At 39.9% G+C, this 14,687-nt stretch overlaps 1 protein-coding gene across 14 annotated transcripts in view; it reads right to left on the reverse strand.

The window, feature by feature from the left end:
• ARHGAP12 (Rho GTPase activating protein 12) overlaps window positions 1-14,687 on the reverse strand; it is a 120,982-nt gene that overhangs the window by 101,167 nt on the left and 5,128 nt on the right. For 12 of the 14 annotated variants that reach the window (XM_055087724.1, XM_055087722.1, XM_055087719.1 and 9 more), the window contains exons 2-4: window positions 3,349-3,387; window positions 3,089-3,206; window positions 923-1,677 (exon numbers count right to left, since the gene is read on the reverse strand). In XM_055087724.1, the coding sequence (XP_054943699.1) occupies window positions 923-1,606 (684 nt within the window). In that variant the 5' untranslated portion in view covers window positions 1,607-1,677; window positions 3,089-3,206; window positions 3,349-3,387. Of the gene's footprint in view, window positions 1-922; window positions 1,678-2,547; window positions 2,643-3,088; window positions 3,207-3,348; window positions 3,388-14,687 lie in introns of those variants that run through there. The other 2 variants (XM_055087720.1, XM_055087721.1) reach the window with 2 other exon arrangements.

A 14,687-nucleotide genomic window follows, 5' to 3' on the forward strand; every position in this document is an offset into this window, starting at 1 on the left:
GTTTCAGTTTCACGCATGTGCTTTTAAAATTACTTCACTTTACTTGACAAACTGACACCAAGTAATCTCAAAATAAAGTTAGGTAAGGGGGGGATATCAAACCATAGATGCAAAATTTTTTCAAGGCTAATATTCAATGCAAGACACTTAGGACACAAAAGTGCATGAGCAGAGGTAAAGGTTTGTGCATTCTCTCTCTTGATATATATTTAACATTCAAGGTTAATAAACAAGTTTCAAAGAACAAGAGTTAGTATTAGTAGTTAATATTCCTGTGACATTTTTCCTCTTATATCCATTATTACCTGAAGACTTAGTGAAAACAAATCAAAATGAGTGCAGCTAGAAAACATACTTTTTCCAGTAAAAGAAATATCATCCCTGGATAAACAAAGTAAATCCTTTCCATGTAATGGGTAATCAATAGAGAGGGGGAAAAAAAGTGTCCACACTTCTGGCAGTTCTAGTCCTATAAAGGAACAAGAAGAACTAGAGAAACCCTAAAGTGAACCTCCATCATCCCACAAGTTATTTCACATATTCTGTCTCTCTCAGTTGGGATAAACCCATGTACTCTGAAAACATAAGGCAAAACAAACAATTCTTAAGTCTTACAAAGATTTTAATTAAAATAAAACCTATAATTAAGAACGGATAAACAGCAAGGTCCTACTGTAGAGCCCTGGGAGCCTACAGTCAATATCCTGTAATAAACCATCGTGGAAAAGAGTATAAGAAGGTGTGTGTATATATATATATATATATGACTGACTCACTTTGCTGCACACCAGAAACTAACCCAACACTGTGAATCAACTATACTTCAATAAAGTAAATTTTAAAAAATTAAAAAATTGTAACACCTATAATTAAATGGTCATGAAGGTGGCACAAGTGTTCCGTCGTCCACTTTCAGTCTTACCCTTATCTGCTCGGTGGAGCTGCTGCTAAGCTCATCACCGGACTCTGAATCCTGATGTATCCGTTCCGAGCCTTCTCCTGCTGAATCACAAGACTGTTCCTGGGAGAAGCCAGCTTTCTCTACGTCCAAGAACTCCGGACCAGGAAAGTGACCAAACGACCGTGTCCGATTCTGGCCAGAAACTTTGGGAGAATGTGAGTCACTGTTGAACTTTCCATCACTATGGGTCAGGTCCAGGCTGAGGTTGACAGTCTGACCTGGAATATAACTGGGTCCAAAATTCTGATTGGCATCACGAATAAGACCTGTGCCTTGAACAGGCGGCGATGGCTTTCCAAAACTTGAAAGCTCGGGCAATTTGTTCACATTTTCCGTCGACCTCTGAAGGTGGAGACTCTGCAGCGGTTTCACAGAATGATCCGGCAGCCCCGCCACCTGCTTCACAGGCGGCATCAGGGCTCTGCGGCCGACCTCCCTCACATACTGGGCAGGCACATAAAACGCTCTGGAGCTCTCATCCAGCTTCACCTGCCACCAGTCATCGTTGGTCTTCTTCACCAGGATGTATCGCTCCCCTTGTTTTATCACGACCTTTCTGTCCTTCGCTTCGTATTCGTAATCATATTCCACTTCAATATACACCTGCCCGGGAACAGCCTTCCCACCTCTGTCAGCCATCTTCATTCCGTAACATTCACCTCTCAAAAAGGATGCTTTGCCACATTATGGCTCTGTGGCTTGTTGGATCAATGCGCCTATTTTTATTTAAATGAAGGAAGAGAATGAAGAAAAAAGTTAACACAGTCTGGATTTTTAATATTCATTCACAAGCATCATAGAATAAAGAACATTACCTTCAAATCTCAAACCCAGAAATTAAACATGTGTCTAATATTGTATGTATGGTCCTGCGTTACAAACGTTCTCATTCTAACTGTAATCTACATTTTTCAGTCGTTTATGACCAAAACTGAACCCAACGACTGGAACGGTGAATACGCTAACCAACCAGACGTACGACTATCAAAAATAAGAGGTGAGAAGAACCTTCCTTCCTTTCATGACTACCTCAAACCTCCTTCACTTTCTTAGAAAGGCTCACTAACAATAACTAATACATATAAGGCACTTACCAAGGCCAGGCATTGCTCTGGTTCACTGTATGCCTTATCAAAAACCCTCTTTGAAGCTGAGGCTGAATTTCAATGACCCTGAATTTCATTCACTGACCCTGTATTCTTTATTTTCTAAAATGATCAAGTGCATTAGTGAGCTTAAAAAAAAAGTTATCCAAATACATGTTTCATTTTCTAATATAAACTGATTAAAAAGGAGCATTGTTATTTTTAGGCAAAATACACACAAACAGAGAAAAGAAACTGCTAGTTTATTTTGTTTCCTCTTACGTCCACCCCAGGACAACCACATCCTGGTTAACCTGAATCCCACAAATCCCAGCAAATAACCAGTCTTTTTACACACACACACACACACACACACACACACACACACACACACACACACACAGACACAGACACACACACCATGCAAAGTCTACTAGAAATAGCCCTAAAATGGCTTGAGAACCCTAGGATTCACTTTTACAGTTCCAAATATTTTAGTACCTCATAAAACACAGCATGCAAGCTTCAGAATGATCACAGCATCTCGATTTTGCTACAGTTCAAGTCGAGCCCCAACTACTGTGGGATGAATTGTGTTCCCCAAAAAGGTATGTCTAAGTCCTGACACAGGACCTGTGAATGTGACTGTACTTGGAGCTAGGGTCCTGGCAGATGCAGTCAGTTTGAGATGAGTTCACACTGATTAGGGTGGGCCCCAAACCCTTGGAGACAAGGAGAGGAGGCCCACAGAGGGAATAAGACCACGTGCAGACAGAGGCAGACATGGGGAGTGAAGCAGCTACAAGTCAAGGAAGGCCAGCAACCGCCAGAAACTGCAATGGGCAAGGAAGGATTCTCCCCTAGAGCCTTCAGAGGGAGCACAGATGACCTCTGGCTCCAGAACACGGAGAGAATAAGTTTCTGTAGTTTTCAGGTCACCCAGCTGGTAGCACTTTGTTACAGCAGCCCTAGGAAAACACACTCAACCCAGCACTCCAGGATCCTCAGGCAAACCAGAGTAACTCTGACTAGTGAGAGGTACCAGAAATGTTCCCACAAGGTCACGTAGCCTCCCAATCTTCCTCAGCACCTAAGTACCAGGCACGACACTATTTACACTATATGTGCAGTAACCACCAGGCCTCTGGGGACAACGTCCTCTGAAACAGACAAAACCCAGGCGATAACTAGTTAGGCATACAATGTCAGCAACTAAAATTTACTTTCTAGACAAACTACTTGAATAATAAATTTAATATAGTAATGTTGTTTCAGAAAAAACAATAAAAATAAAAAACTTACCTTAGAAGGAGAACTAAACAGCCAGTCTTACATTTAAACCTATAGAAAAAAAAATAATAAAGTTCATTAACTTTAACCGGGATTGCTTAAAGAAGGCTAAGAATGCAATGTTGCTCGTGGTTTTAGAAGCATAACTTTTTTACAACAGCTATAAGGAACACAGTACAATTTTACATATCACGACTGTGTCCAGCACCGCCCTCCAAACAAAGTACACTTTACCACTGCCCCTCCTACTTCATTTCCACTTCGTTTCAACCTCATTTTCGCCCTTAGTTTTTATCCTGACAGAAATATCTTTTCAAACTTCTAATAACATGAGAAACAACTTCTGTAAAATCCTTAGTAAAAAACAAACCCAGAATGTGAGACGTTCTATGAGAAACACACCTGAACTCTTCAAAAACTCAATTTCATGAAAAATGAAAGAGAGAGAGAGATTCTTCTAGATTAAAGGCGACTACTGGCACACAGCAACCAAATCCACTCAGTGTCCTAACAGGTACCTAAAACTTAACCATATCCAAAATCTACCCCGACCCTGCCCAAACTGCCTGGTCTTTCCCGACACAGTAAATAGAAATCCTAAGCTTCAAAGCAATCAGCCTTTACTTTCACGCATTACCAGGGCATTAGTCACTTTAATCCTTTTACCTACATAAAAGGTTTTCAGTACAACTTTTCAAAATTCGACACTGAAATACTTATCCTCAGGTGATGTTTTTTTCTTTTACTTTCCAGGAAGTAATAACTTACGAAACATCTTTGCAGATACTGAAACAAGTCAGGGAATACACAGAAGGCTACAGGAGCTCAGGTGTACCAGAACTGCTCAGACACTGATCCGCAGGCAAGGAGAAAAGGGAAGTATGAAGAGCAAGGAGTAAACTGCATGGTTTCCTGGTAGCAGGGGAGGGGCCATGGGGTGCAGTGCGGCACAGGTTGGCGGCGTCCACGCCCAGCCAGCCTCTCAATGCCAGGCTTTATGACCACACCTTCCCCACCGAAGAGGAACCAGGGAAAACGGTAAGTCAGTTTCACCACGCTCAACATGGGACACCCAAACTAAAGTTCTCAGTACTGTAAAGGAAATGAGAAGTGGGAGGACAAGAAAGACGGAGAAGCAGTCGAAATACATCCAGATAGAACAGGTAGTTGATACAAGGCAGATGACATGAGCAAGAGTGGGTACAGGGGTAACCGGAGCTGAGAACAGGTTTCTAGTCAATACGGGGATGGGGGTGGGAAACGAACTGGGAAGCCCGAGACCACTGAAATAAGAAGCTTCTAGAAAGTCACGTAGCAGGAATTATATATCACAATCCAAGGTCTAGGAAAAGTTAGATAAAATATATATGAAGAGAAAAGCCCTACTATAAACTACAGATTCAAATAAAATTAAAATAATTGTGGGGTAGCTCTAAAAACTTGGATCTAAGGGAAATTTATCTGCGTGTATGTGAATAACATATGCTGCCTATTTTTATTTAAAAACATAAGCTGTATTAAAACAAATGTTTGTGGTTTTAATTTTGGTTTGTTTCTTTGTCTATTCCTCAAACTGTGGATTCTTTTTTTTTTTAAGTTTTTTATTGAAGTACAGTTGATTTACAATATCATGTAAGTTTCAGGTATACAGCACAGCACTTCAGTTATATATATATATATATATATATATTCTTTTTCAGATTCTTTTCCCTTATAGGTTATTACATAATATTGAGTATAGTTCCCTGTACTATACAATAGGTCCTTGTTGATTATCATTTTTTTTTAATTAAGAGTGATCATCTCTTTTATTTTTAATTTTTATTTTATTTTGTTTATTTATTTTTTGGCTGTGTTGGGTCTTCATTGCTGCACACGGGCTTTCTCTAGTTGCGGTGAGCTGGTGCTACTCTTTGTTGCAGTGTGAGAGCTTCTCACTGTGGTGGCTTCTCTTGCTGCGGAGCACGGGCTCTAGGAGCACGGGCTCAGTAGTTGTGGCTCGCGGGCTCAGCAGTTGTGGCTCTCGGGCTCTAGAGCGCAGGCTCAGTAGTTGTGGCACAGGAGCTTAGTTGCTCCACGGCATGTGGGATCTTTCCAGACCAGGGCTCAAACCCGTGTCCCCTGCATTGGCAGGCGGATTCCTAACCACTGCGCCACCAGGGAAGTCCCTTGATTTTCTGTTTTATACAGAGTAGTGTGTGTATGTTAATCCCAAACTCCTAATTTATCCCTCCCCCCACTGTGGATTCTTCTCTTTAGATTAGATTGAGCACTGTTTATCCTGCTATCTTAACCTCTAAAGTATTTCGGTTAGAATCTTGTGCAACTACAACGCCCTCTGAGCACAACACTCCTCCAACTGAAATATATTCTATACTTATCACCACACTCCTCCACCCTTTTTCATCACACACACACAACTACCAAGTACCCAACCACCAGGATAGAGTTTTTGCACATCTACTGTTCGGTAACAACCACCGCTTTTCTTTGAGGCATGAAAAGCCTCTTACCAGTGGTCCTCTTCCTCAAGCTTCAACAAGAACAGACACACCCAGAGACACACAACTTTTTACAGTTTTTACTTCTTCCCCCACCCCCCGAAGTCAGATTCATTTCTACCAGGCTATTTTAAAATCTAATGGCCTCCTCCTTTCTGTCTACCAATTTTTCTCATTTTCTTTCCTAGCACAAATTACACAGCCAGCAAATGTTACCTTCCTTCCCCAGGACATCTGCTTTAATCAACTACATCTCACAGCATGAGATCCTTACCAGGTACATCAAAAAGTAAACAAGTAAACAAAGTCTTAGGAGGACTGGGATAAATGTATCCATAATTAATGACCTTACAATTTAAGTCTGATAATACATGTACAACATATTTAGCAATTCTAACACCATGAACAACAAAATGCTAATATAGCCTCACACACATATTAACCCACTTAAAAATACCACAATTTAAGCACCTATTCTTGACACCAAGTCCTCCAGTAGCTTTAAAAGGACTTGTTTAAAATTAACACTCCCTAAACAACCCTCTACTAAAGAAATCAATTAAACTTAATGAGCACAACAAAAAAGTTAAAAACAACTCCAGCATAAGTTCCACAATAAGAAATTATTCCACCAAATAATTCTGTAGATTGTACACTTAACAAGAAATCACAGGCCATGATAGGGCACCTAAGGTTTTTTTCTTAATGCATGATCCCTGTTTTCTAAGAATAAAAACACATAGAATATAAGATATATCTTTAGGCCTAAAGAACAGAAGCAAAATATACTCACTGCTATTATAAACTATTCTGGTCATAAAGAAATAGCAAAAATAGGAATAGCAGAAAGGAGACAGGAAATAATCAGGTAACTGGAAAGCAGTAGAAAACTCAGCCGAGCATAAACTGGTAAAGGAAATTCAAAACCAGATTGAAATATGAAACAAAAATGAGAAAACAACAAAAGAAGTACTTGGGAGAGCAAGCATATTTTAATAAAAATGATATTTGCATGGAGTATTTCAGAAAGATTTGTGCCACCTAGTCTTTCTTAGAAATGAGGTAGGGACTTCCCTGGTGGCACAGTGGTTAAGAATCTGCCTGCTAATGCAGAGGACACAGGTTTGATCCCTGGTCCAGGAAGATGCCACATGCCACAGAGCAACTAAACCCGTGTGCCACGACTACTGAGCCTGTGCTCTAGAGCCCGTGAGCCACAACTACTGAGCCCGCGTGCCACAACTACTGAACCCACGTGCCACAACTACTGACCTGCGCTCTAGAGCCAATGCTTTGCAACAAGAGACGCCACTGCAATGAGAAGTCCGCACACCGCAACGAAGAGTAGCCCCCACTCGCCCCAACTAGAGAAAGCCCACACGTGGCAACAAAGACGCAACATAGCCAAAAATTAATTAATTAATTTGTTTAAATAAGAAAGAAAGGAGGTGGACGTAAGAAATTTTTTCTTGGATTGTTACAAGAGTGAAGAAAATATTCCAATTTAAAAAGGAAGAAATACAACCTTGGGTTTGACAATGAGTCTTTAGATATACCACTAAATGCATAATCCATGAAAGAAAAAATTAAATAGGACTTTATTAAAATTTAAAACTTCTGCTCTGTGAAAGATAGTGCTGGGAGAATGAAAACACAAACCACAGACAAGGAGAAAATATTTGTAAAATACATATCTGATGAAAGACTTTTATCCAAAATATACAAAGAACTCTTAAAACTCAAAAGAACTAAATTCTTTAATCGAAAATGATCTGAACAAGACATCATGAAAGAATATATGCAGGTGACAAACGAGCACATGAAAAAATGCTCAACATTATGTCATTAGGGAATTGCAAATTAAAACAATGAGATACCACTGTACAACTATTAGAATGGCTAAAATCCAAAAAAACTGACACCACCAAATGCTGATGAGGGTACACAGCAACAGGAGCTTTCATTCACTGCTGATGCGGATGCAAAATGGTTCAGCCACTTTGGAAGACAGTTTAACAGTTTGCATTGATACAAAGCTAAATGTTGTCTTAACCATACAATCTAGCAATCACACCCCTAGGCATTTACCCAAATGAGTAGAAATCTTATTTCCACAAAAAGTCGTGCATGCAAATGCTCAGAGCAGCTTTATAACTGCACAAAACTGGAAGCAACCAAGATGTCCTTCAATAGGAGAAAGGATAAACTGCGAGACAGCCAGACTTACAATACTATTCAGTGATAAAAAGAAAAGAGCTACTGAGCTACGAAAAGACAGAAATGAATCTTAGATATATTTTGCTAAGTGAAAGAAAAAACATAGCCTGAAAAAGCCACATACGGAATGATTATATTATATGACATTCTGGAAAAGTCAAAACCACAGAGACAGTGATTGCTGGGGTTAGGACGAAGTGCGGGGGGGATTCCATAGATGAAGCACAGGGGGTTCTTTCAGGTCAATGAACTATTTTGTATGATACTGTAATGGCGGACACATGACATAATGCCCTTGTCAAAACCGATTAATCTTTACAACACAAGCATGAACTTCAATGTTTGCAAATTCTAAACAATCATTTAGGAGGTCGGGGGAATCCCAGGATGGAAAGCAGATGTGACAAGATAGTCTAACGGTATTACACACACATGGAACAACCTCACTGAATGGAGAGGGCATGGAGGGAGAGGCTGACCTCACTCATTCTGGAAATAAGTGAGGTTTATAAGAACACAGATAAAGGAACTGCACATAAGTACTGTGTTCTAACACATAAAAAGCATTTCCCATGGGGGTATGAATTAAAAATTCTGATACTGCTATACATGTACACACACTGGACTTGAATAATTAAGTACACAGAACGCAGATGTGGGCACCAAGTTTCCCAATGTTGGAATATGAATTTATAGACATGCAAGGGAGAAGGCTAGAATGGTCCTGGGGTAACACATTAGCCTTGGAGACAGAAATATGAACTCACTTTTAGCTTACCACAGATACAGATGATTACATAAAGAAGTATTACAGGTATATGTCTATACACTGCTTAGTACACCATACACAGATCCTTGCTGTCAGTAAAAATGACACCCTGGCAGCAAAAAGCACACCTAGCACCCAGATTTGGTTTCTAATACCATTCTCCAAATAAAGGAACCGAGGCTCTTTGGAGAAATGACTGATTCAAGGGCTGGGGCAGGAAATATACAAGGTGAGCCTGGAGCCTGTAGTGACACATTCTCCCCACCTGGTTTTTAGGTACTTGATTTAAGTGCTTCCTATCATTAGACAACTGTCTTCTTAAACAGTAACTCAAATTAAAAGTGGTATCATGCATATTTGATATTCCTATTAACATATCTTACATTATGTTGTCCCACCTTTAAATAGGTTAAACAAAATTACATTTCTTGGGCTTCCCTGGTGGCGCAGTGGTTGCGCGTCCGCCTGCCGATGCAGGGGAACCGGGTTCGCTAACATATCTTACATTATGTTGTCCCACCTTTAAATAGGTTAAACAAAATTACATTTCTTGGGCTTCCCTGGTGGCGCAGTGGTTGCGCGTCCGCCTGCCGATGCAGGGGAACCGGGTTCGCGCCCCAGTCTGGGAGGACCCCACAGGCCGCGAAGCGGCTGGGCCCGTGAGCCATGGCCGCTGGGCCTGCGCGTCCGGAGCCTGTGCCCCGCAACGGGAGAGGCCACAGCAGAGGGAGGCCCGCATACCACAAAAAAAAAAAAAAAAATTACATTTCTTTTGTTCTTTACTTTTACACACTGCTTTTCTCATCAAAATACAAATTACAATTATTTAAGAGGTATTAGGAGTTCTCCATTATCACTGGTTGTTACAGCTTCAAAATCATTCTAAAATGATCTCTTCTTATACATGGAAATGTAACTACTGACCCAACCGACATAGGGCAGAAAGTGAGGCGTGTACTGTATTCGAAAAAATTTCACAAATTCAGTACTTTAGGAAAACAGCCCTGATCAAGCCCTTCAGACCAAAAACCATTAAACTGGCTTTTAAACCCCTTGGATTCACTTGCACACACTAAGAGTTTTAATGTGATGATGCAGGATAACAAGAAGATAGCCTAAAGGTAAAAAACGCATAATCAGTAAAAAGTCTATGGAACAAAAAGAACTTTTTCTTGAACCAATAGGTTAAACTTCCCTTTCCTTCATATTCTGTGTCATCAAAAGCTACCTATACCAACAATAGCTCCACATTAACCTTTAAAACCAGCCTTCTATGATCATCATTCAGCCTCTACATTCTTCAGCTCTTTACTCCCTGCTACATGCACTCTAGTCAATGGATTCTTCCTCCTATATCCTCATCACCTGAGTCCCATATTTTAATTTCTCACTAAGAACTTTCTAAAATAATCAGCTAAGGGAGTTCCCTGGTGGTCTAGTGGTTAGGATTGCCAGCTTTCACTGCCGTGGCCCAGGTTCAGTCCCTGGTCGGGGAACTGAGATCCCGCAAGCCGTGTGGCCCGGCCAAGAAAATAAATAACTAAAATAAAATTATCAGCTAAAAAAAAAAAAAAAACAAGAAAGAAATTAACATTTTTACAGTTCACATAATTTTCCTCTTGCCTCTGTGGCATCTCGCCCACCCTGCCTGTTGTAACAACCCCATGCCCAGGGTCTCAGTCCACATCATTATACAAGCTGTTATGTATTAAGGAGAAAATCATAATCTTGGTCTTTAAGTAGTTTAATAGGATTTCCAATCCTCTAACAATTCACTTTAGAAGAAAAACTCCATTCACTTCACAACTCCACTGGCTACCCAAGCATTAACCACCAGCCCAACCCATTCAGATATTCCTCTGAAACTATACACGCTACCTACCGTCTTAATCTCCGAGATGACTATTTACATTCAACTACTTTCAAATGTTTACCTAATCCCATGCTTTAAAAAAAGACACAGTCCACAAAACAAAGACAAATACAGCTACAAGTACAGTGATCATTATGGTCTGGTCACTGCAAGTTCTAGTCAGACATCAGCAACTTACTTAAAAAAAGAAAAAAGTACTCATTATAATGCTTAAATTATGCCAATCTACTTCAAATTAAATTGTGATAAGGACAGTCAGGTAGGCAAAGGACCTGAACAGACGTTTTTCCAAGGAAGATACACAAATGGCCAATAAGCAAATCAAATGCAAATCAAAACCACAATGATAGGGCCTTCCCTGGTGGCCCAGGGGTTAAGAATCTGCCTGCCAATGCAGGGGACACGGGTTCGAGCCCTAGTCCGGGAAGATCCCACGTGCCGCGGAGCAGCTAAGCCCGTGTGCCACAACTACAGAGCCTGCATGCCACAACTACTGAGCCCGCGCGCCTAGAGCCCATGCTCTGCAACAAGAGAAGCCACTGCAATGAGAAGCCTGTGCACCACAACAAAGACCCAACACAGCCAAAAATAAATAAATAAAATAAATTTTAAAAAAAGAATCCGCCTGACAATGCAGGGGACACAGATTCGAGCCCTGGTCCAGGAAGTTCCCACATGCCTCGGAGCAACTAAGTCCATGCGCCACAACTACTGAGCCTGTGCTCTAGAGCCCGCGAGCCACAACTACTGAGCCCACGTGCCACAACTACTGAAGCCTGCATGCCTAGAGCCCGTGCTCCACAAGAGAAGCCACCACAATGAGAAGCCCGCGCACCGCAACGAAGAGTAGCCCCCGCTCACCGCAACTAGAGAAAGCCCACACGCAGCAATGAAGACCCAAAGCAGCCAAAAATAAAATAAATAAATTTATAAAAACAAAACAAAAAAACACAATGATACACCACTCCATACCCATTAGGGTGGCTACTGTAAAAATAACAACAGAAATAACAAGTGTTGGTGAGAATGTGAAGAAACTGGAATTCTTATGCACTGCTGGTGGAAATGTAAAATGGAGAATGCAGTTTAAATCACCTTATACCTGTCTATCCCCAAACCATAAAAATCACTAAAATCCTCATACAGCTTTTACAGATCCTCTTTCAAAGTAAATATTAAAAGGCAAATAAATATTCAACCTTTAGGAAACTGAAAAGTAGCACTTCTGTAGCACACAGACAATGATGAACTACTACTGCTACCAATCCCCTAGAGGTTTCTGTCCTCTACTGGGGGAAAAAAAAAAACCCACAAAATTCCATGATTATTAATTTTTATTCCATTTAAATTATTTTACAAACCATTAAATATCCTATAATGCAAACTAAAACCAAAATAAGATATCACTACCCACCAACTATAATAAAGTTATTTTTAAAAAACAAAGACAATATCAAGTGCTGACCAGGATACCAACAACTGGACACACATTCAGTGCTAGTGGGAACGCTAAATGGTACAGGCAGGCAGTTCAGTAGTTTCTTATAAACATACATTTTCTCTCTTTCTCTTTTTTTGTTTCATTTTTTTGGCCACGCCGTGTAGCATGTAGGATCTTCATTCCTGGACCAGGGATCGAACCCATGCCCCCTGCATTGGGAGCATGGAGTCTTAACCACTGGACCACCAAGGAAGTCCCTAAGCATACATTTTTTGTTGATTATATTCTGGGCCATGAAACAAATCTCAATAAATCTAAAAAGACTGAAATAATATGAAGAATGTTCTCTGACAACTGAATTACATTATAAATTAATAAAAAGATCTCTTAAAACCCACAAATTTGTTGTTGGAATTTAAACAACATACTTCTAAATACCTCAGAGGTCAAAGAAGAAATCAAACAGGAAATTTGAACCTGACGAAAACGAAAAGGTGACAGCTCAAAATTTGTGGGATGCAGCTATAGTAGTGCGTAGAGAAAATTTATATACTAAATGCCCACAATTAGAAAAGAAAAAGGTCTCAAATCAGTGATGTAAACTTGCACTCTAAGAAACTAGATAAAGAGCAAATTAAACCCAAAGCAAGCAGAAGAAAGGACATGATAAAGGTCAGAGCAGAAAGCTGTAAAAGACAGAAAAATGTTAGAGGGAATCAATGAAACCAGAAAGTAGTTCTTCAAAAGGATCAGTAACACTGACAATCCTCTCGCCAAACTGATCGAGAACTAAAGAGAAGAAACACAAATTACCAGTATCAGGAATGAGACAGGAGATATAACTACATATCCTAAAGACACTGAAAGGAAGATAAGAGAATATTATGAGCAGCTTTATGCTGATAACTTCAACAACTTAGTGAACCAGATAAATTCCTTTGGCAAATTACCAAAGCTTGCTTAAGAAGAAACAGATAACCTAAATAGTCCTATATTTATTAAATAAATTGAATCCATCTTTAAAAATCTTCCCACAAAGAAAACTCCTGGCCAAGATGGCTCCACTGGTGAATTTTACAAAATGTAAGGAAGATAATACCAATTCTACACAAAACTCTTAAAGAAAACTGAAACGGAGGAAAAACATCCCAACTCATTCTATGAAGTCAGCATTATCCTCATGCCAAAACCAGACAAAAACGTTATAAAAAAGAAAAACTACAGACCAATATCCCTCATGAAAATAGACACAAATGTCTAAGACACAAACTTATCTCCAACAAAGAACTCATACCTAGAATATATAATAACTGTACAAGCCATTAATAAGACAGATGACCCAATTAAAAAAGGGCAAAAGATAGGAACAGACAAGTGTTCATATCCAAGGAAGATCTATAGACGGTAAATAAGCCCATGAAAAGATGCTCAACATCTTTAGTCGTTAGGGAAATGCAAACTAAAAGCTTGAAATATACATCTACCATGTGACCCAGGAATTCTACTCCTAGGTAGTCACCAAAGAAAATGAAAACACATGTCCACACAAAGACCTGTATGTGAATGTTCACAGTGGCTTTATCTGTAATAGTCCCTAATTGGAAACAACCCAATGTCCACCAACAGGCGACCGGATAAACTAATTGTGTAATATCCACACAATAGGATATCACTCAGCAATAAAAGGAACAAACTACTGATACACACAACAAACTGGATGAATCTCAAAATAATTTTGCTGAGTGGAAGTAAGTCAGAAAAAGAAAAACAAATACCTTATGCTAATACATATATATAGAATCTAAAAAAAAGAAAAAAAATGGTTATGAAGAACCTAGGGGCAGGACAGGAATAGAGACGCAGATGTAGAAGATGGACTTGACATGGGGAGCGGGAAGGGTAAGCTGAGACGAAGTGAGAGAGTGGCATGGACATATATACACTACCAAATGTAAAACAGATAGCTAGTGGGAAGCAGCCGCATAGCACAGGGAGATCAGCTCGGTGCTTTGTGACCACCTAGAGGGGTGGGATAGGGAGGGTGGGAGGGAGACCCAAGAGGGAGGAGATATGGGGATATATGTATATGCATAGCTGATTCACTTTGTTATAAACTAGCACACCACTGTAAAGCAATTATACTCCAATAAAGATGTTTAAAAAAAAAAAATTTTGCTGAGTGAAAAAAATCCAGACAAGAAAGAGTGCATACTGTATGATTCCATCTACATAAAATTCTAGAAGATGCAAAGTAATACATAGTGACAGAAAGCAGATCAATAGTTACCAGGGAACAAGGGCAACAAATTACCTTTGGGCTCAAGGAAATTGGGAGGTGGGTGATGGATATGTTTGTTATCCTGATAATGGTGATGATTTTAGAGGCATAGCTATTCGTATGTCCAAACTCATCAAACTACACACTTAAAATATGTCCAGTTTATTTTACAGCCATTATACCTCAATAAAGCTGTTAAGACAAAACCCTTAAAATGCAATGGCTTTATGCAGGGGACACGAGTTTGAGCCCTGGTCGGGGAAGATCCCACA

The sequence above is a fragment of the Physeter macrocephalus genome, chromosome 11, assembly GCF_002837175.3.
Source record: "Physeter macrocephalus isolate SW-GA chromosome 11, ASM283717v5, whole genome shotgun sequence".
In the NCBI taxonomy this organism is placed as follows: Eukaryota; Metazoa; Chordata; class Mammalia; order Artiodactyla; family Physeteridae; genus Physeter; species Physeter macrocephalus.